This window comes from Zophobas morio, unplaced genomic scaffold, assembly GCF_036711695.1.
Source record: "Zophobas morio isolate AGI-343-1 ecotype UQ-CSIRO unplaced genomic scaffold, CSIRO_AGI_Zmor_V1 ptg000026l, whole genome shotgun sequence".
Lineage (NCBI taxonomy): Eukaryota > Metazoa > Arthropoda > Insecta > Coleoptera > Tenebrionidae > Zophobas > Zophobas morio.
Window position 1 is genome coordinate 380,895 of NW_026972131.1, and position 22,261 is coordinate 403,155.

Below are 22,261 nucleotides of genomic sequence, written 5' to 3' on the forward strand. Positions count from 1 at the left end.
GATTCTTAACAATACCTACTTACATATAAAAAAAGAGAACAAACAGTTCGTAATATCAAATTGATATTTCATGCGAAATAAAAAAAATTGAAATACATAGCACATTTTAATAACATCATTTGAAACTATAAAATGTACACTAGATTAACAAATATTTTATTCTCTGACGTTGGTAGACAATATTACTGGCAAGAGAATTTTTAATTTAATAAAGAACAAATAAATAAAATTTCACCAACAAAAAAACTTCAATGTTGCTTGGTTTAATATATCAATTTTATTAAAAATAAATAAATACAAACAATAAGGGATACAAATTAAAATAAAATAAATAATGTTTGACAGAAGTACTTGCGTGTTATTCCACACACGAGAAACCAAATCATTTCCCATGTTAGTTAGCAGTGAATAAAACCCATGAGGAATGGATTTGGTGTGATAGATTTTGCGGCGTTGTTAGCAATTCTTTAATCATCCTGGATTTATGAAGAAGTTATTGGTATTACAATTCTATTTTTGTTATCTATTACAACTCGGTTTGTGTGTTTCTTTGGTTAAAAAATGTTTAACTTTTTTATTAATATTATTACAAATTCATGTATCGACAGCTTCAGCACTTGTCACAAAATATGGGTAATTCTGAATCAAATCTGTTAAAATTTAAAGGTTGTTAAAAAATGGACAGCTAATCAGATTTGCGAGTTTAACTCGTTACTATAGAAATTTGCAATTTAACACCCTTTTAAATTTAACAAGTTTGATTCAGAATTCCTCCTAATATGTACTATATTGACTTTGTTTTTCAATGACTATAAAAATTAGTAAGTCAAATGGTAGCAAAGCTTTTCAGAAATTCGCCGTATACAACCAAATTTTAATAAAAAAAAAAATCAATACAACATTGTGCGCGATCCACGTATTGATTTTCTCAGAAATGGGACGAACTACAGTTGAGCAATAGAAAGTGGGGAAAATTCCGATAACGAAAGACACAACTGTTCAAATATCTGCACATCTAGTTACTTAGTGATTTAAAAGTAAATAATTTCGAGTTTGGATTAAGCATTTCTGTCAAAACTCAACTAATACCCCTACTTTTCCTTAAAAATAAGTAGCAATAAATATACATATTTTTTCAAATTTAACATACACAATTTTTGGTCATTATATATTTTAAGTCTTAAATGCAAAACAGCTGTACTCTGTTGTTTAGTTACAATAGTTCCGTTTATCGAAAACACTCATTGGAATTTCTAGATTTATATTTATTGAACGCAAAATTTAAAATGACTTGCCAATGATGAATATGAGAGTATAATAGAAGAACTATACTCCAAAATATAATACTGAATACGAAATATAATTATTAACAATTGTAAATAGGACAGCAATTATACTTAAGAGAGATACAAAAACCTCTAATTAAAGTTTGAGTAAACTTTCACCTTTTTGCACATTCACCATTTTCACAGTTTTTGTCAAAAATATATAATTTCTTCGTCCCCTGCTTTTCCACAATTAAGGCTGCGTGGTTTCGTACTTGCGTTTTGTTGTTGTTGTTGTGGCTGCGGTACAACCGATGGTGCAGCTTCCATCATGGCTGGGCTTGATCCAGTTCTGCTATGCGAGTATGTTGGAGTCTGAAGCACAATATAATTATGTATTTAGTAAAATATTAAAACACTGTCTTACACTTTCTCCGGAAGGAGGGCTGAGACGCTGGTATCCTGCACCACTTGATACACGCCTAACCTTTTCTTCTTGACTTAATTTTAATGGCAATAATTGCATTGTACTATTCCCTGTGTTGACTGGTGCCCCACCAGAACTTAAGCGAGAAGCCAATTTAAGAGGAATCTGTTGTTTAATTTGAACGTTTTGAGACACTTTTTGCTGATTGGTGGCGCTAATAAGGTTCAACGGTAAATGTGACTTTACTTGATTAGCTGCAATAGCAGTAACATTTTAGTATATTTTTTTTAATTCTTATTTCTTCTATCTTTCCATTAAAGGTAAATTAAGAAGTTTACAAGCGTTTAATTTCGTCTCTTGGTAGTTTTATGCAATTTGTTAAACTCTACACATGCTTGATCAGACAAATAAAAGAATTATTTCCACAATATAAACTGTTATGTTAATTACACGTGGCTGAAACTTCAGATTTAATATAATTTTCACTTTACATACTTTTATTCCATTTATTTTCCTTCTTCTTCTCCGCCATTACGACTTGTGAGTTAAAAGAACTCCCAGACGTAAGTGGAATAACCGAGTTTTCTGATTGAATATTATCATCAGAAATTTCTTTGTTGTCATCTACTTGTCCTGGAAACGAAAGAGTACCAACATTGGGTGAAATAATTAAACCTTTATTTGTCAATTTTTCCATTGTCCTGAACAACTGTTCCCTTTGCTCCTTAATGTCTTCTTGTTCACTTCTAATTTGTTCCTAATTAAACAACAGATGAACAAAGAAAAACATGATTACTTAATAATCACCTGGAATTTTAAAAGATCTGCTCTTTTCTCTTCTAATTCTTTTGCTTCTTGGTCTCTCGTTACAATCCAAGCTGCCTTCTCGGCACTAAATTTATCTTGCAAATTTCGTAATTCTTCTAACTGTTGATTGTGTCGATACTGCTTTGCACCATCATTACCAGTTTTTAAAATATTTATTTGTGCCTGATAACTATAAGCATGAATTATTATTTACAGAAAAAAAAGAGCACAACAAGTTGTTATTACCTTTCGTTGGTTGTCATCAGTTGTGATATTATGCATAAAAGCGTATATACGTAGTGCGACAACTGAATTGCCGTATACTGCTGTTCTCTTCCTAAAGAGAGCAGAGCGGGTCCGTCTGGTGGAACAAAAAGTTGTTCGGACTTTTCATTGTTAAATTCATTTGCCGTGAATTCAAAATACTCTTTATATGGCAATTTTTCCTAAAAATTCTTCGTTACCCATGGACAGTTATAAAAATACGGCAAACTTACGAATATCTTCGATTCGTCGTGCTTCGCACTGTCTAACTCGGGTGTTTCTGCTGGTGTACCAGTGGATGAGTTGATCTTCTTTCCCAATAATTTAAAAGGAACTTGATTGGAATTATCGAACCCTCCAAATGTTTCTGCACGTTTTGGTAATATCGGTGACACGTAAGCTTCACTCTGATGTTCGCCTGCAGAGCTTACACTTCTTGACAAATTCGTACCCGTTGTATATAGTGAACTAGCCAAATGACTAACTTCCTACACAATGAATTTATTATTACTAAATGCCACCTTCCTACAAAATTTTTGTATATTCGTAGTTGCGACTCTTTTATTATCGTAACTTTTTTAACAAAGTAGAAGTCTAAACAGCAAAACTAATACGTGCTAAATTCATTTTATTATTTTAAAAAAAGTTAAATAAAGTTTTTGACAATAAAAACCATCCCGTTTTTACTCCATATCGCTATTTTTAAAACCATTTTGACGCATAACGACAATTATAATGATAAGCACAATCATATCTACCTGCACGGCTGTTAAAACCTCCTTCCAAATTTGACCAGTGTCAACATTTTCACTCACTAGATGCTTGTAAGACGGTGGTGATGGTGGATCTATTCCTGCAGCAGTTAAAAGTTTCAACTGCAGGGACATTTTTTCTTCCAAGAGCAAAGCTTGTTCGATGTCTTTCTGACGTAGCAAACCTAAAATTACGTCATCGTAGAAAGTGACTTTACAAACAAATTTAAGGCGGTATCACTCGGCCTGGTTTGGGACAGTTTTCATCCCATTTGAAATGTTGTGTAAAAACGAGAGAAATTGACGATAGTTTTTTTTCTTAACAATCCTTATTTGGTCCCTCTTATATTAAAATTTGATTTTCAGTTCTGTTTTCTGTATACAAAAAAATAAAAACGTGCAAAAATGTCCACATTTACATTGCTGTTACAACGTACACTTTGTAGTGCGAAAAAAAAATTAAAAAAGAGGTGTCTATAACGAACCTAATTAACCTAACGAATGACTAATTTTATGTTTTCAATTTTCAGGCTTTGATTTTTCAATTCTCCACGTTTATTTTCAATTTGCAGTTTTTGGGTTTCCAGTCTTCCAATTTTTCAATTTCTTCAATTTTCAATATTTTGATTTTACAATACATATTTCTTTTTTATATTTTTCAATTTTTCATATTTCGATTTTTCAAATTTTCATGCTTGATTTTCACTTTTGACATTTTTCAAGTTTCCATTAAATACTTTTTCGTTTTTTTATTTTTGATTTTTCAATTTTACAATTCCTTGACTTCTAAATTTTTCAATTTTTCGATTTGCAATTTTTCGATAATAGTTTCTCATTTTTCGATTTTTCACATTCTCAGTTCTTAATTTTTGTCATTTTCAATTTTTCGTTTCCTCAATTTTTCAAGTTCTCGATTTTTGTTTTTCATTTTCCCGATTTTATGTCACAAATTTTCACTTTTTCAATTCCTTTATTTCTTGTTGTTTCTTTCGATTTTTCAATTTTTCGTTTCTTCAATTTTTCGAATTTTCAGTTTCTCAATTTTTCGTTTCCACAATTTTTCATGTTCCCGATTTTTATTTTTGAATGTGGCGAATTTTATAATTTTTATTTTCACGATTTATATCACAGTTGTCCGTTTTTTCATTGCCTTTATTTTCTGTGTTTTTTTTTGCGATTTTACAATTTTTCATTTGTTCAATTTTTCAAATTTTCAGGCTTTAAATTTTCAGTTCGTCCATTTTTCAATTTTTAAACTTTTCACTTTGCAGTTTTTGGATTTCCAGTCTTCCAATTTTTAAATTTCTTTGATTTTCAATATTTTGACTTTACAATACATATTTCTTTTTTTTTATTTTTCACTTTTTCGAATTTCAAGTTTTTCAATTTTTAATCTTTCGATTTTTCAAGTTGCAATTTTTTAATTTTGCAATTTTTCGAATTTACAGTTTCTCATTTTTCGATTTTTCACATTCTCAGTTTTTAATTTTTGTCATTTTCGATTTTTCGTTTCCTCAATTTTTCAAGTTCTCAATTTTTATTTTTCATTTGCTCGATTTTATGTCATAAATTTTCATTTTTTCAGTTTCTTTATTTCTTGTTGTTTCTTTCGATTTTTCAATTTTTCGTTTCTTCAATTTTTCGTTTCCACAATTTTGCATGTTCCTGATTTTTATTTTTCAATGTGGCGAATTTTTAATTTTTATTTTCTCGATTTATATCACAATTGTCTGTTTTTTCATTTCCTTTTCTGTGTTTTTTTTTGCGATTTTACAATTTTCCCTTTGTTCAATTTTTCAAATTTTCAGTTCGTCCATTTTTCAATTTTTAAACTTTTCACTTTGCAGTTTTTGGATTTCCAGTCTTCCGATTCTCCAATTTCTTTAATTTTCAATATTTCTGTTTCATAATACATATTTCTTTTTTTTCTCTTTTTCGATTCTTAAGATTTTTCAAGTTTTCCTTTTGTAATTTTTGGTTTTTTATTTTTGATTTTTCAATTTTACAATTTTTCGACTTAGAAAATTTTCAATTTTTCGTTCCTTCAATTTTTCGGTTTGCATCAGATTTTCAATTTGGCAATTTTTCAATATTACAGTTCTTCATTTTTCGATTTTTGAATTTCTCAATTTTTAATTTTTCCATTTTCCAATTTTTTTGTTTCCGATTTTTATTTTTCATTTTCCAGATTTTTTAATTTTCACTTTTTCGATTTTTTATCACAATTTTTCAATTTTCATTTCCATTATTTTTTGTTGTTTCTTTTTCTTCAAATTTTCAAGTTTGATTTTCACTTTTTACATTTTTCAAGTTTTTATTATACACTTTTTCGTTTTTTTATTTTTGATTTTCCAATTTCACAATTTGTCGACTTCCAAATTTTCCAATTTTTCGATATTACAATTTCTCATTTTTCCATTTTCCACATTCTCGACTTTTAACTTTTTCAATTTTTCGTCCCCTCAATTTTTCAACTCCCCGATTTTTATTTTGCATTTTCCTGATTTTTTATTTTTCATTTTCTCGATTTTATATCACAATTTTTTGTTTTTTCATTTCCTTAATTTTTGTTGTTTCTTTCGATTTTTCAATTTTTCGTTTCTTCAATTTTTCGAATTTTCAGTTTCTCAATTTTTCGTTTCCACAATTTTTCATGTTCCCGATTTTTATTTTTCAATGTGGCGAATTTTTAATTTTTAATTTCACGATTTATATCACAGTTGTCCGTTTTTTCATTTCCTTTATTTTCTGTGTTTTTTTTGCGATTTTACAATTTTTCGTTTCCTCAATTTTTCAAGTTCTCAATTTTTATTTTTCATTTGCTCGATTTTATGTCATAAATTTTCATTTTTTCAGTTCCTTTATTTCTTGTTGTTTCTTTCGATTTTTCAATTTTTCGTTTCCACAATTTTACTTGTTCCCGATTTTTATTTTTCAATGTGGCGAATTTTTAATTTTTATTTTCTCGATTTATATCACAATTGTCCGTTTTTTTCATTTCCTTTATTTTCTGTGTTTTTTTGCGATTTTACAATTTTTCATTTGTTCAATTTTTCTAATTTTCAGGCTTTAAATTTTCAGTTCGTCCATTTTTCAATTTTTAAACTTTTCACTTTGCAGTTTTTGGATTTCCAGTCTTCCGATTCTCCAATTTCTTTAATTTTCAATATTTCTGTTTCATAATACATATTTCTTTTTTTTTTCTCTTTTTCGATTCTTAAGATTTTTCAAGTTTTCATTTTGTAATTTTTGGTTTTTTATTTTTGATTTTTCAATTTTACAATTTTTCGACTTCCAAAATTTTCAATTTTTCGTTCCTTCAATTTTTCGGTTTGCATCAGATTTTCAATTTGGCAATTTTTCAATATTACGGTTCTTCATTTCTCGATTTTTGAATTTCTCCATTTTTAATTTTTCCATTTTCCAATTTTTTTGTTTCCGATTTTTTTTTTCATTTTCCCGATTTTTTAATTTTCACTTTTTCGATTTTATATCACAATTTTTCGTTTTTTCATTTCCATTATTTTTTGTTGTTTCTTTTTCTTCAAATTTTCAAGTTTAATTTTCACTTTTTACATTTTTCAAGTTTTTATTATGTTTTAAGTTTCATGTTGTGAAACTTAAAACATGTGTATTAAAACAAAAATACATAATGTAGGCCCGCCCACCCGCCCTATATTTATTGTAATGATTTTTTTTATTCGCCGTGAACGAAGGGGGCAGAGCTTAACTGCAAAATTATTATTTCTTTGCAAGAAATTAAAAACATGTTTTTGAGTATCGTGTTGTTCAAAGAATACAATGTATATTAAAAAAAAAAGACAAAATATAATTTCTCGTATGGAAATAAGGACTTTGCAGTTAAACTCTGCCCTCTTGGCTCACGACGAATAAAAAAAATCATCACAATAGAGACAGGGCGGGTGGGCGGGGCTATATTATGCCTTTTTTTTTTTTCTTAACATGCGTAGACTTATTTCGAAAACAAGAAACTTAAAACATGTTTAAAATGGTAAATTTATATAGGGAAATCTTGATTTAGCAATTACGCTCCGCCCCTCGGCTTGACAACGAATGAAAAATTCATCACGATTGAGATGCAGACGGATGGGTGGAGCTTCTCTTTTGGTTTTCTTTTTTAATTAATACATTTAGTTTATACAAAGAGTATAACACTATTACTTACGAACATATTTCACATGGTTATTTCTTGTCAAAAATAAGGATTTTACAATTAAGCTCCACCTCTTGGCTTACGACCAATAAAAAAAATCATCAGAATCGAGATAGGGTGGGTGGGCGGGGCTTATATTTTGTCTTTTTTTTTCTTAATGTCATAGTCATCTTTTCACAACAAGAAACTTAAAACATGGTTAAAATATTACATTTTTGCAAGGAAATATGGATTTTGCAATTATGGGGCGGGGCTTAATTGCAAAATCGATATTTCTTTATACAAATTATCAATTTTAAAAATGTTTTAAGTTTCATGTTCTGAAAAGAAGTCTACAAATATTAAAAGAATAAGACAAAATGTCAGCCCACCCACCCGCCCTATCTCAATTGTAATGATTCTTTTATTCACCGTGAAGCAAGGGGGCGAAGCTTAACTGCAAAATTCTTATTTATTTACACGAAATTAAAAACATGTTTTTGAGTATTGTGTTGTACAAAAAATACTATGTATTTTAATACAATAATATTTTTGATTTTCCAATTTCACAATTTGTCGACTTCCAAATTTTCCAATTTTTCAATACATATTACAATTTCTCATTTTTCCATTTTTCACATTCTCGATTTTTAATTTTTCCCTTTTTCAATTTTTCGTCCGCTCAATTTTTCAACTCCCCGATTTCCATTTTGCGTTTTCCTGATTTTTTATTTTTCATTTTCTCGATTTTATATCACAATTTTTTGTTTTTCATTTCCTTAATTTTTGTTGTTTTTTTCGATTTTCCAATTTTTCAAATTTTCAGGCCAATCGATTCCAATTCGTCGATTTTCCAATTTTTAAAATTTTGGGTTTCCACCCCTTTTTTACTTTTTGGATCTTCAATTTAAAATTTTCGACAGTTTTACACTTCGATTTCTCAATTTTTTTTTCTACTTTTCGGTGTTTCAATTTTTCTTTTTAAAATTTTTTAATTTTTTTTATTTCTCAATTTATCGAATTCAGATGTTTGGCTGTTTTGATTGTTCAATTTCTCAATTTATCAGTTTCTCAATTTTTTTCTATTTCTCGATGTTTCGATTTTTCAGTTGTCCGATTTTCCAATTTTTTTTTAAATTCTGGAGTTTCGATTTCTCCATTTTTCAATTTTGCGATATTTCAATTGTTCAATGTTATAAATTTTAGATTTTTCGATTCCTGTATTTTTTGATTTTCCAGTTCTTCGGTGTTTCTATTTTCCAATTTTTCGAATTTTGACGTTGCTAAATTTTCAGTTTTCCGATTTTTCAATTAATATATATTTTTTATTTTCCCGTTTCTCGAATTCGTAGTTTCGATTTTTCAGTTCTTCAATTCTTCGATTTTTGGATGTTTCGGTTGGATAATTTGTTAATTTCTCAATATTGGATATTTGTTTCAGTTTTGGGATTTTTCAATATTTTTTTCGACTTTTCGATTTTTAATTTTCTTGGATTTTCAGTTTTTCGTTTTTTAAACTTTAGATTTTTCAATTTTCAACTGTTTTATATATATTTCGATTTCTGAATTTTTCGAGTTTTCAGTTCTTGTATATTTTAATTTTTTTTTTCCGAATTTTTTATTTTTGAATTATCTGATTTTTCAATTTTCCAATTTTTAAAATTTTCAAGTTTTGACGTTTCTGAATTTTCAGTTTTCCGATTTCTCAATATTTGAAAAGTGACTAGAGAACACTAGAGAGTGTTTGGACTACGTGAAGAGCTATTTGTGCTCAACTGTTGTGTGACAATTCTGAGTGATACCACCTTAAACTACGTTTCAAATTTTTGATGCAGATACCGTTTTATTATCTACCATAACATACATATATTGTTAAACTATACCTAAAATTTTACAATAATCATCTGTCCAAACTGTATTAGAAATTGAAAAATCATACTTCGTAAAAACTATTTCTATTTAGTAAATTTTATAAATTTAGAATAAAAAATAACACTCACCAACCAAATGTCGGATGTGTGTCTGTTTCGTGTTTAACACACTTTGCTGTTCTTCTGCATTCAACATAGCACTACTTTCATCGTCTTCAGGGCAACATTGTACTGCTTCTCTAAAACAATTCGGAAATTAATACATACACGTAAAATTAAATAGTTTATTTACCGAATGGCGTGAATCCAAATTTGTTTGTCCTTTGGTTTGTGAACTTTCAGTTCAAACATTTCTGGGTCGGCTGGATTAGATGAAATTAAATATATACCTCTTGAATCTTGACCTGCTTTTTCTCGTACTAACAACTTCTGCAAGGAAATAACACCTGCCTAAAACAGTTTATTATATCTTCTAGAATACTCAATCTGTTTTACGGACATACTTTATTATCAGGCGTAAAGAAAGTGTACTTATCGGAATTTGTTTGTAAAAAAAATAGTACGTCAGAAAGTACGATGACTTTAACCATGTGCATCTTTCCCCTTCCTTGCATTAGCATAGCATCGCCTTCAAATTTCAATGAACGATTGCTCTGCAAAATATCTGATTTTTTAAACTTGTGATTTCTATGTACAGTGTATGACTTGGCATCAATGCGTTTATAGATTTCTATTTTTCGATCCTCTTTCTCTTTTTCGGCCACTTGAGAATCCACTTCTACTAAAATCTCCTTGACTAAACTTAAAGTCTTTTGCAATATTTCTTGTTCTTTTTTGTTGTCTTTGCTGGTTTTGATTAACGGCTCTATTAGTAATGGATATTTAGTCAGCCGTTGTGTTATGAACAAAATGCACTCTGGAATGCCTTTCTTTTTCAGAAGGGGGTTCGACTGACAATGACGAATAAATTGTTCAAAACGGGAATCGTTCTCGAGATATTCTTTATATGCGCCTACAGCATCTCTGTGTTTGCTACAAAATTCACCTGAAAATTCTCGTGAGTAAGGTTGCTTAATTATTTGAAAAATGATGTACCATATGCCGATTTTAACCTCACGGCATTCTGATTGGAAAACTGTCCGAGCAAAATGTCTGCAATTGTCGATACCACCGCACTCTCCTTTTGCCGTTGCCTTAATTTTGTTAATAACTCTAGATGTATTTCCGTCAAATCGGCTAATCTTGGAAACATTAATTCGATGTTATTGCCTAATTGAAAGTACTTTTCCAAACCATCAACAAAAATCTTAAAAAAAAAAATCGATGAAAATTAAACACTCATAACAATGCTATACTTTCTGCATAACTAGAAGTGTTATACAATGATGTTTCTCGGTCAAAATAAATTCATAAATATGTTCTTGTCTTTTTATTTCTTTTTCTTTTAATTTTCTAGCAATTTCTTTGCCTACATGGGAAGTCCATGAATCTGGTTCATTTTCATGAAGTCTTAAATTTAAATCTGAGCATAAATCTGATGCCGTTAAAGGAGATTCGGATAAAAATTCAGGAGGAATTAAAGGTGTGTCGTCTGAAAAACTAACAAAACTTATTAAAAACATGAAAAAATAAAAATGCAATCTTTTTACTTTGTCGACTCGTTATGTCCGTGTTGTGAATCCGTATCTTTTTCGTCGGACAGAATTTGACTGGAAAAAATACAATATAAAAATATAGGAAACTACACGCCACACAGAACACTGTACAAAGTTATAAATGAAAACAAACACTGAGAGAACGACTTTACTTCTTAATTCAAGCAAGTTTAAATCCAATTCAAAACCAACCAATAAGTGATAACTTTTTGAATAGAAATAGAATAGAAGCTAATGGTTACGTGAATAGATCTAAACTTTAAACATCAATCAACTATATTTATACTGTCACCGATTCTGATCTCGACAACGGGGTTATATAATTTAATCACAGGAACCAAACTGGGTGTCATAATGTTAATGAAAACGAAACTGTAATTAAAACGCCATGATTATTAATTGTCACCCTTTAAGCTCGACATACAAATAATTCAAAGTGGTTTATCTATCTTTCTAAAAATTCTGAGTTCACAATAATATTTGTTATTTTAAACCGTGGGATTTTTTAAATTTCTGCTGTAGTTGGCCATGACGCGTACGTCAGTGCAATAAGTGTCATGGTCAACTAGAGCAGAAATTTAAGAAATCGCCCAATACATTACAAAAAAAAAATTAACTGAACTTTTGCAATTTATCTTGTACGTCAACGTCATTCCGCTGCCACAAAGTGTCAAAAACTTTTAAGTCTTGTAACCTTATTTTTTTTAGTTTTGTCATTTTTGACACTGCGGGTATACTGACACTGAATGCGATGTGACAATTTTTTTTATTTGAAACGTCAAAGTGGCAATAAGGCATGGAATAGATATAAATTTTCAAAATTACAGAACTCAATTCCACACTACTATTTAGTTCGCAAATTTATTTAAAAAATAACGAAGGTAAAAATGTAAATTTTATTTGTATTTTTTTTTAACATATGCTTATATGATTTACATAAATGTGACAGATAAATTGGAAAACATTAGTAATTAATTAATAGTAATATATATTACGCTTTCCACTAACTCATTTGCAAAAAAACCTTATGTAACCTGTTTAAGTAATATCCCTCTCAAGAAAATTTATGCTTATAACTAGTTATTACTGTCATCAACAATTTTCGAATGATAACATTAAAAAATTAACTACACATCTATATTCCAAACCGACGCTCTAATTGGAGATCTTAAATGAAACAGTTAAAAAATGGACTACTTTTTCAATGATTTATCGTTGAAAAAACAACTTTTATTATCAATATGCGAAAAAAACTAATACTCACCAGTTTTTCTTGTTACGATTATAGTGAATAAAAGGGTAGCTTTTTGACAACTTTATGTCAAGTTTTCAAGTAAATTCTCGCATTTTTAAGTATTTCCTCCCCTAGGTTTTGTGAAAAATTGTGATCCAGATTTTAAATTGGTAGAAATGATATGAAGGAGCCTGAATACAACTTAACCAAAAAATTTGCCGCTTCGATTATTTTTTTCTTTAACAGTCCATATTTTCCGTATCTTTTGTGATTTAAAAAATGTACATAAAAATTTCATTCACAGGTTGACAATCGACAGATTAATTAATTTAGCAAAGAGTCAAATGAAGCGGCACATTAATAACTCAATTTCATAGTCTACTACATGTAAATAGTTTGTTAACACCCAGTATAAGACAATAAGTTTGGAACTGTATGTAAAAAATACTATAAACTTGACATACATATCCAATGCTGCAACAACTAAGATACAGCAATTATGTACAATCTATAAAATAACGACTTCTGGTACAGTGTGAAGACTGGATGTACTTTTGTGGTAGACATTACATAAAAGTTATATTATGTATGCAATGTTTAAAAAAATATTAGAAACGTAATTAAACAAGAATTGAACAAATAAAAAAAGAACAAAGAAAGCCTTAATGTGGGAAAAATGCAAGAAAATGTTTAAAAGGTGAAGGATTGAGTAGGGACTTACTTCACTCCCAGTTTTGTAGCAACCCTGCGCCAAGGCGAATAGCAGAGGTGATTCCTCCTATGCAGGGGCGGGTGATAACACGTAACAAATTAAGCACATGTTCTTAGTGCACGGCTATATGTGCCTTACTATACACAAAATTTTATAATACGAGAAGGCATCCACCGTCATGGTTATTACTTTCAATATGTTGGAATTCACAAAACACAAACACATCTACGAGTAACCTTTCTAAATATTTACTAAATAATTTTTAATATTTAGTAAGACACACAACATACCACGTTTAGATTAACATGTTAACTAACACCAAGGGATGGATAGTACACAGAATGTGTATAAATGGTAATGCATATTCGTGGTAGAATACAACAGAGAAGAGCAAAAAAGCTGTCAAATAATCAAACATTACCAAAATAAAACTGAATAAAAAAAAAACAACAAAGAAAAAGTAGTCATGTTGTGTAACACGTATACAAACAGTAATTCATTTGGGAAAACAATAATAGATCACTTTGTGGCAACACAGATTGTTTGTCAAGCGAACAGACTGACATTCAAACATTTAGGTTTGGTAAGATATTTGTAACTGCGTTTGCATTGTAACTGATTTTACAGTTAAATCAATAGAACTCTGGTTATCTTAAAAAATACTGAAAATAAAAATCTATTAGTCACCAACTGTCCATTTCAAATTGATTCTCAAAATATGAGGCTATGCGTATTAATTTGTATCATATGAAATATAATAGCTGCTTAATTAGTTATAACACCGTAGTCCGATACATTTGTAGTTCTGTATTTAAGTCCATGTAATTGGTCAAGCATATTATTGATACTTTCGCTGATAACAGCTTAATTCAAATTATTTTTTAAGTATCAATTTGATTGCGTTTACGTTATGGTAACATAAAAACAATTTGTTCTTGTGGATTCAGAATTTTTGTTCACATATTTAAAACGACAATCATCAAAACTTATTGCATTGTCCATAACTACTATGTGCAAAACGAACTCTTAATATTTCATGGTTTACCATTTAATAATTAAACTAAATATGGGTGATCACGATTATTAAAAAAAAACATTCGCTAATTGGGATGTTGGCTTTTGTATGTATCACTTGATTCTTTACTTTCACATTATAAATACATTTAATAATTATCACCAATACATATTTTTTATAATGGAGCATTTTTAGTAATATTATGTAACTTGTATTGACTTGTTAAAATGTAGATAAGCAAAGTTCTATTGTGGTCGAAGAAGGTTTTCCACCATAGAGAAAAGTACAAGGTCCAGGTAGTTTAATTAATACAAGAATTTGGAGGAAATCACAAAAACATGCTACTTTGCCAACACTACAAATTCTATTTTATCTTGTTCTAACTACTCTTTTCGGAAATTACTACACAATTAACAAGCTATTTTGTAAAAAATCGATACCCAGAGCAAGGGAATGCGACTTTGGCATATACAAATAGTATGTCGTGATAGACTGTTCACTGGATGTACATGTAGGCCGAAAAAAAAAACATTTTTTATCTGCTCATATTGAGAAAATGTACAAAAATTTTTGAAGTTGCAAAGAGAAAGCGATAATTAATATATAGTATTAACGAAGGAAAACAGTTTGTTACTCTACGAAAATAATACAAATAAGTAAAGTATAGTAAAGTAAAGTATAAGCATTGTTTAAGTATATTATAGTTGGACAACCTATACGGACAATCACTTTCCCATGTAGAAAAGAATGAATATATATTTTACATCTCACTCGCTTCACTATGAAGTGGCGGTACCTTACGAAAGGGGGTAAAAATAGTCCGTAAGCACGTGATGTCGATAAGGTAGTAAACGGACGTATTAATCAGTACGTTGTACGGGAAGCAGTCACAAAATAAGCAAACGTACGTGTTGAAGACTTTACTGTAATATATGTATATGTAGTGCATACCTGTTTCAAGGTTAAGGTAACAAAAATTTAATATTATCGCGGTATACCTATTATCCATGAACTGCATGGCTAACAAATATGGGTTATCATCAAACTATGAACACCAAATTAATTCAATATGAACATCGTCTTACGTATTTTTTTTATTAACAGTAGTCAAATCATTAAATACATATTATCTTTGAAACTAAAATGCATTTTATCCTAAGATTGTATCACAAAATATTCATCACCATTTAAATATATACGATTTAGACATCAAGAAATAAATTTAAAATTGCAAAAATTATACTAAAACAGCCTTAAATGTATCTTGTATGTACGTGCTTATCAGTATCTAGGCATTTTAACGCACAGCAATAATCGTTCTTGATGAGTAGATGAGTAATGACTGATGACTACTGTAACACAGTAAATCCTCGAAATCGAAAATTTAAAACACTGAAAAATTCAAATATGGGAAAATTGTAAAATCGAGAAATCGAAACACAAAAAAATAAAAAAAAATCTAAAATTTAAAAATCGAGAAATTGAACAATCGGTTAATTCAAAAATCGAAACATCGAAAAATTGGAAAATCGAAAAATAAAAAAAAATTGGATAATCGAAAATTTAAAAATTCCGAAAATTGAAAAATTGAAATATTGAGAACTGAAAACTCAAAAAATCGAAAAAAATTAATAATTTCAAAAATCGAAAAGTTAAAATTGAGAAATCGAAAAACTGAAAAATCACAAAATTGAACGAAATATCAAAAAATTAGGAAATTAAAAAATTGAGAAACAAAAAAGTCAAAAAAGCAGAGTCTAAAAATCGCAAACTTAAAAAATCGAAAAATTGAAGAACTGAAGAACTGAAAATTCGAAACTTTAGGAAGTGGAGAAATGGGAATATAAAAAAATAGATTAATTGAGAAATCCGAAAACTAAAAATTCAGAAACGTCAAAATTTGAAAAATAAAAAAATATTGAAGAACTAAAAAATCGAAAAATTTTAAATTTAAAACACTGAAAAGTTAAAATATCCTAAAACTGAAAAATGAAGAAATCCAAACATCAAAAAATCAAAAATAAAAATCTAAAATTTAATAATCGAAAAACTGAAAAATCAACGAATCGAGAAGTCGAGAATTTAAAAATTGGACAATTGAAAAACCGGATAAATCAAAAATCGAAACATCGAAAAATCGAGAAACCGAAAAGCAAAAAATCGAAAAACCAACAAATCGAAAAATGGAAACATTGTAAAATTCAAAAATTGAGACATCGAGAAATCGAAAAATCAAAAGACAAAAAAAATCAAGGAGTCGAAAAATCGAGAAGTCGAAAAATCAAAAAATTGAGAAACCGAAGTAAGCCAAAATCGAAAAATTGAAAACTTAAATATGGAAAAACTGATAAAGCGAGATTGAATAATCAAAACATCGAAACATCCGAATCTCAATGAATTGAGATCTCAAAAAATTTAAACATTCGTAAATTTAAAAAATTAAAATATAGAACTGGAAACTCGAGAAACTGAAAAATCTAGAAATTTAAAAATTAAAATATGAAAAAGTTGAAAAATTGAGAAATTAAAATAAAAAACAAAAAACTGAAAATCCAAAAATAAAAAATAGAAAAATCTAGAAGTCGAAAAATGAAAGAATCGAAGTACTGAAAAATATCAAAACTGAAAGAAATATCCAAAAATTGAGAAATCGACAAACCAATAAAGCGAAGTCGAAAAATCGAAGAATTGAAGAACTGAAAAATCGAAACTTTGAGAAGTGGGAAAATCAAAAATAGATTAATTGAGAAATTAGAAAACTGAAAATTTAACGCAAAAATTTGAAAAATTCAAAAATTTAAATACTGAAGAACTGAAAAGTAAAAAAATCGAGAAATCGAAAAAACTAAAATTTAAAACAATGAATAATTAAAATATCGCAAAATTGAAGAATCGAGAGATCCAATTCAATTTGAAAAATTGAAAAATCGAGGTATTGAAAAATTGGAAAATCCAGAAATTGAAAAGCTCAAAAGAAAAAAATTGAAAAACCGAGAAATCCAAAAATCGAAACATCGAAAAATTCAAAAACTGAGACTTCGAGAAATCGAAAAATCGGAGGATCGAGAAATTGAAGAGTCGGAAGCCGAAAAGGAAAGTTAAAAATTGAAAAATTGAGAAATCGAACAATCAAAACAACGAAACATCTGAATTCGATAAATTGAGAAATTAAAAAATTGAATAATCGAAAAATTTTAAAAAAGAAAAACTGGAAAATCAAAAATTAAAATTCAAAAAATCGAAAAATGAAAAATTGAAATATAGAAGAACTGAAAACTCGAGATATCGAAAAACCTAGAATTTTAAAAAATGAAATATTAAAACATCGAAAAGTTTAAAAATTGCGAAATCGATTAAACAGTCCCAGAATTGAAAAATCTAAAGTTTACAATAAATGAAAATCCAAAAAGGAAAAAAGCGAGAAATCAAAAAAAATCCATCAATTCAAAAATCGAAAAGTCGAAAAATTGAAATATTGAAAAATTTCATAACTGAAAGAAATATTCAAAAAATTGAGAAATTAAAAAATTGGAAAATTGAGAAATCGAAAATCTAAAAAAGCAAAATTGAAAAATCGTAATCTTAAAAAATCGAAAAATTGAGGAATTGAAGATGTGAAAAATCGAAACTTTAGGAAATCCAGAAATGGACAAATAAAAAAAATACTTTAGAAATCGGCAAACTGAAAATTTAGAAACGTGAAAATTTGAAAAATTGAAAAATCGAAATATTTAAAAACCGTAAAATTGAAGAGGACAAAAATTGAGAAATCGTATCATTGAAACATCGTAAGATTGAGAAATCTAAAAATAAAAAAATCGAGAAATAGAAAATTTAAGGAATGGAGGAATCGGAAAAGCTCAAAATTGAAATATTGAAAAATTGAGACATTTAAAGTTGAAAAATCGAGAAATCGACAAGCCGAAAAATCCCAATAGCGTATTTAGGTATAAATCACAAGATCAGGACTATTCTACTTTTTAAAATTTAAATACATAACATTATAAATTGGAAAATGTTGATTTTTTTTTCCAAAAATCTTGACGTCTAAGGTGAAAACTCGACACGGATGCATAAACCGTAAACGGGGCCAAACTACAATTTTACTATTGTAAAATTTGGAGATTGCGTCATTTCATTGTTCGTGACAAATTTTGGAGAGTGTAATTTGATAATACAATTTGAAACGTAAATTTTGTCATTCGGGAACATTATGTATTAAATCGTTAAGATGTTCAAGAACTTTGTTCAGTTATTCGTTGTAAAGTCCAATGGTCGAAATGGGTTAGTTCTTCGTAGTGGATGTGTATCACATCAACTCTAATGAATATCGGTTTATAGATAAATCGCTTAAAGCCGATATTGGCTTGAGTGTGCTTTGGTCTGTAGATCAAACAAGTTCTCAGGCGACGAAAAATTGCATGTGGAGGGAGACTTCGGATTACAAATCGTGTCAAGAAAGACATATTTGGGAGAGATGGATTTTCAGGTGCTTGACTAGCGGTAATTTTAAATTGTTTGCTGTCGTTCGCGAAGTGAAGAACACAATTCCATTAAAATGATAATTATAAAATTATCATAATCACTATTGGTGTTAATTAACACAAAATGACGCGCAAGTTATCAGTTGATTTCGTTAATAAATTCATAGAAACCTATGAGGGATTTTTTCATGCCTTAGAAAATTAAAAAGTAAAAAATACAATAACAAAAATTTTAAAATGCGGTTTACGAAAAATTAGTTGACCTGTGCAAAGAAGAAAATTTTGGAAACGCTGACAAATATGACATCTTAAAAAAAATAACACTTGAAGTGCTTTCGGCGTAATATTTTTGATGCTCGCGTGAACAAAATACTCTATGTCAGTGTGCAGTGCGCAAAGAGTTAACTGTGCAGATCTAGCCGAAAATCCGAAAACGAAATCGCTGTGTGTAGGGCCAGCATAAGGGAAGTAATAAATCATCCCATCGGTTGAAGAACGTTGGGTCGGTGCACTGATTTCACTGACACTGATTATATCCCGAAAGGGGCCTAATACACCCAATAAAATGGAACAGACAAAATAAAGCTTCAAACATGATTATTTTTATACTAAAATTCTGAAGTTTATAAACTGCACATTTTATTTATTTATTTATTTATTTATTTTATCTTGTTTTCGAACTATAATAAACATTTCAAACAATGTCTGTAACTTATTTTAATGTAAATTATATTCATGTGGTTAACAAAATCAGATGTAATATTAGTGTGATTTTGACCTTATTCTAGATTTTGTTACAGCAGAACGGCGTATCCTTTTTAAATTTTAGAACTTACGGAAACTAGTTCAAGAAACAATTAGTTATCTCGTATTTTTGGAACAAAATCTACCAAAATGTCCGATAACAGCAATTGTTTTTCATAGAAACAAACAGTCTTCAAAGCAGCCTTTAACAACTCGATATTACAAACATGCCTCTTAAGTTCTTTATGCGTTTTTTTCTCTCTTGTAATTATTTGTAATGTTAACGCCGAAAGTTTATGTCATTCTGTTACTTACTTTGAACATATATTTTCATTTTGTGTTAATATTTTTGTAACACCACGAATCTAAATTTTACTTAAAATCTTGTTTTACTTTAATCTTGTAAAACTAAACAATTATACCAGTTTAAAAACCCTTGGAAAGTTTCTGTCAGTCTTCAGATATAGTCAAATAAAAATATGCGTCAAATTCATTTAAATTCAATTCTTTCTTATCACGTTACAACGCGTTGCTTCATATTTTTTATGTCAAGTATATTTTCATATTTTGTACATATATGTTTATACACATTACTGTTTACGGAACAATGTTAATTATGGATTTATGGATAACTCCTCGTATAAGAGCAGAGTGAAGGGTGTTTGCCTTTGCTAATGTTTGATGGCGCCATCTGATTTAGAGTATAATAAACCTAATACGTTGGCTCACTGTAGTGAAAATGCGCGTTGACGAAAAATTTGTCCCACGCCCCCTGGATTCCTTGTCCTAAAGCTCACTATTTAGGCGAAGTAAAATTTGTATTAGGTTGTCCAACTATAATATACTTAAACAATGGTATAAGTATATCGCAAGTGTTAGCTAGGGTTTTTCTCTAGTGTACTTATTACCTTAAGAACTTGTTTAACAGAACTTTATATTTCATAATAGAAATGTAACCCAGTGAAAAATCAATGCTTGCCATTAAAACCGAAAAACCTTACTCCGAGTTTATTAATCTTGATTTCACTAAGACTGTCGTTACTTAAAATTCATATTTCAGGAAGTGCACTGTTCAATTACAAATTCAGCAATATTCAATATTTTTAGAATTTTATTTACAAATAATTTTACGAAATTAAACGTATATCAAAAACGTGTGCCCGTCATAGATAATTATGTTGCAATTCAAAACAGTGCACAGATATTGTTAAAGACGGAGCAGTTGGAATAGCCGACGAAAGTAAAACTTTGTTTAAATATAACATACATTGAATGGGTCATTTCAAACTCTACTCTACTTAACTTACTAATTACAATTTTGGGTGTCGACAAAACTGTGGAAAAGATAGCGGACAATTTGTATTTAAAAAGAAAAACAACGCCTTCCAAATACGAGTATTATGTTTCCGTGACTGCTCCGTCTTAACACTACCTAACTTGAAAAATAATCACCGACCAAACATCACTCACCTATTTGTTGAATTCCAACTATCATTGCCCAGCGCAAAAGTGGATCCTCGTTTTGTTAATGAACTTTTAGGATTAGAATTTGTTAGTCCGGGTAACTTATTGGAATGCTATAATATCAAAAATTAGTTCCAATGCTATACACAATAGTACCACTTTCTCACTTTTGTGCCTTTATATTTTGTACACTCTATAACATTGTCTTTGCATACATTTTGGTGCACAGTTTTACCACAGCCTAAAAAAATTATTAAAATATAAATTTAGGCAAACTAAACACTCACATTCACAACACAGTGCAGGTTTACTATTTAAAGCTTTATTACAGACGTTGCAAACCTGCGAAGATCCGTAACATGCTGATACCCACTGATGTGTATTTTTCTTATTCTTGTCCTGGAATAAGAAAACATCAAATGTTTTATTTTGTGGACATACGAAAACGTACCTTTTTCTTTCGGAAAAACAGACTCCCTCTTTTCCTTCTTTTCTCTGCATGGCCTTCGTAAGTCTTACTGGAGATACATAGATATAATTAATATGTTAGATATTTGGATTTTGTTCATCAATTTATTTAATTTTAAATGAACTTTTTGTTTCAGCGTATAAACAAATCAACGACATTTGCTTGTTGATATAATTTTACTTATAATCTCCCAGATGCAATTATTGTTTCCGGAAATTTTTTCGAATGCATTCCAATAATGTATTAATTAGTTGTAATAATTGTGTATTTCGTTTTAAGAAATAATATTTCTGCACTTATGATGCATAATAAAAAAATGCAACTTTTGATTTTGATTGGTTGAAAAAAATTCCACTTATTAATCTCGCTTTGGTTAGTAAAGGAGCAAAATTTCAGGAAAATTTTGTATTACTAGGGTAACCGTACTGACTGCTGCCTTCTTACTGGCTTGTATTTGGTGTCGTACGATTTTCGTCAGTCCTTGACGAATTTTTCGTCTAATTGTTTTTGTTTTAGCCCATTAATTGTATTTTTCTTGTGTGTGGAGTGTGTGCATTTCAGCGGCATTGAAAAGATTTAAGAGTGTGTGGTTTAAGTCTTGCGGCGTTCGCTAAAGAAAATAGTTGAAGCGGAAGTCGCAATGGTTACTCTAGAAAAACCTCGATCGCGGAATATCTAGAAGGGAAGTATGGGTTTACATAATCGCCGTGTAATTAAGTCGTGTAAATTTGAGTTACTAAGAAAAAAAAATGAAGATAATCAACAATAAATTTTATTTCCAATTAAGTATGTTTGGAAGCAATTTGTACCTCAAACAACGCATAAATCCCGCATCTCAGTTGTTAACTTATTAACGTCATCGTTCGAGTTTAAACATTTTCAACTTAAAGACACAAAGACAATTACAAAGTGCGAAAGTAGCAAGAGTGCAAATTACAAATTGCA

The 22,261-nt window shown here is 29.2% G+C and overlaps 1 protein-coding gene across 5 annotated transcripts in view; it reads right to left on the reverse strand.

Annotated features, from left to right (window-relative positions):
* Positions 1-258: 258 nt before the first annotated feature.
* The window catches only part of LOC135136702 (A-kinase anchor protein 13), a 33,295-nt gene continuing 11,292 nt past the window's right edge, over positions 259-22,261 (reverse strand). For all 5 annotated transcript variants that reach the window (XM_064066114.1, XM_064066116.1, XM_064066115.1 and 2 more), the window contains 17 exons: positions 21,299-21,365; positions 21,135-21,246; positions 21,015-21,088; positions 20,854-20,960; positions 11,189-11,248; positions 10,895-11,138; positions 10,635-10,845; positions 10,043-10,584; positions 9,832-9,989; positions 9,669-9,778; positions 3,522-3,700; positions 2,997-3,251; positions 2,746-2,945; positions 2,500-2,689; positions 2,188-2,449; positions 1,693-1,946; positions 259-1,640 (listed from right to left, as the gene is read on the reverse strand). In XM_064066114.1, the coding sequence (XP_063922184.1) occupies positions 1,479-1,640; positions 1,693-1,946; positions 2,188-2,449; positions 2,500-2,689; positions 2,746-2,945; positions 2,997-3,251; positions 3,522-3,700; positions 9,669-9,778; positions 9,832-9,989; positions 10,043-10,584; positions 10,635-10,845; positions 10,895-11,138; positions 11,189-11,248; positions 20,854-20,960; positions 21,015-21,088; positions 21,135-21,246; positions 21,299-21,365 (3,187 nt within the window). In that variant the 3' untranslated portion in view covers positions 259-1,478. The remainder of the gene's footprint in view (positions 1,641-1,692; positions 1,947-2,187; positions 2,450-2,499; positions 2,690-2,745; positions 2,946-2,996; positions 3,252-3,521; positions 3,701-9,668; positions 9,779-9,831; positions 9,990-10,042; positions 10,585-10,634; positions 10,846-10,894; positions 11,139-11,188; positions 11,249-20,853; positions 20,961-21,014; positions 21,089-21,134; positions 21,247-21,298; positions 21,366-22,261) is intronic.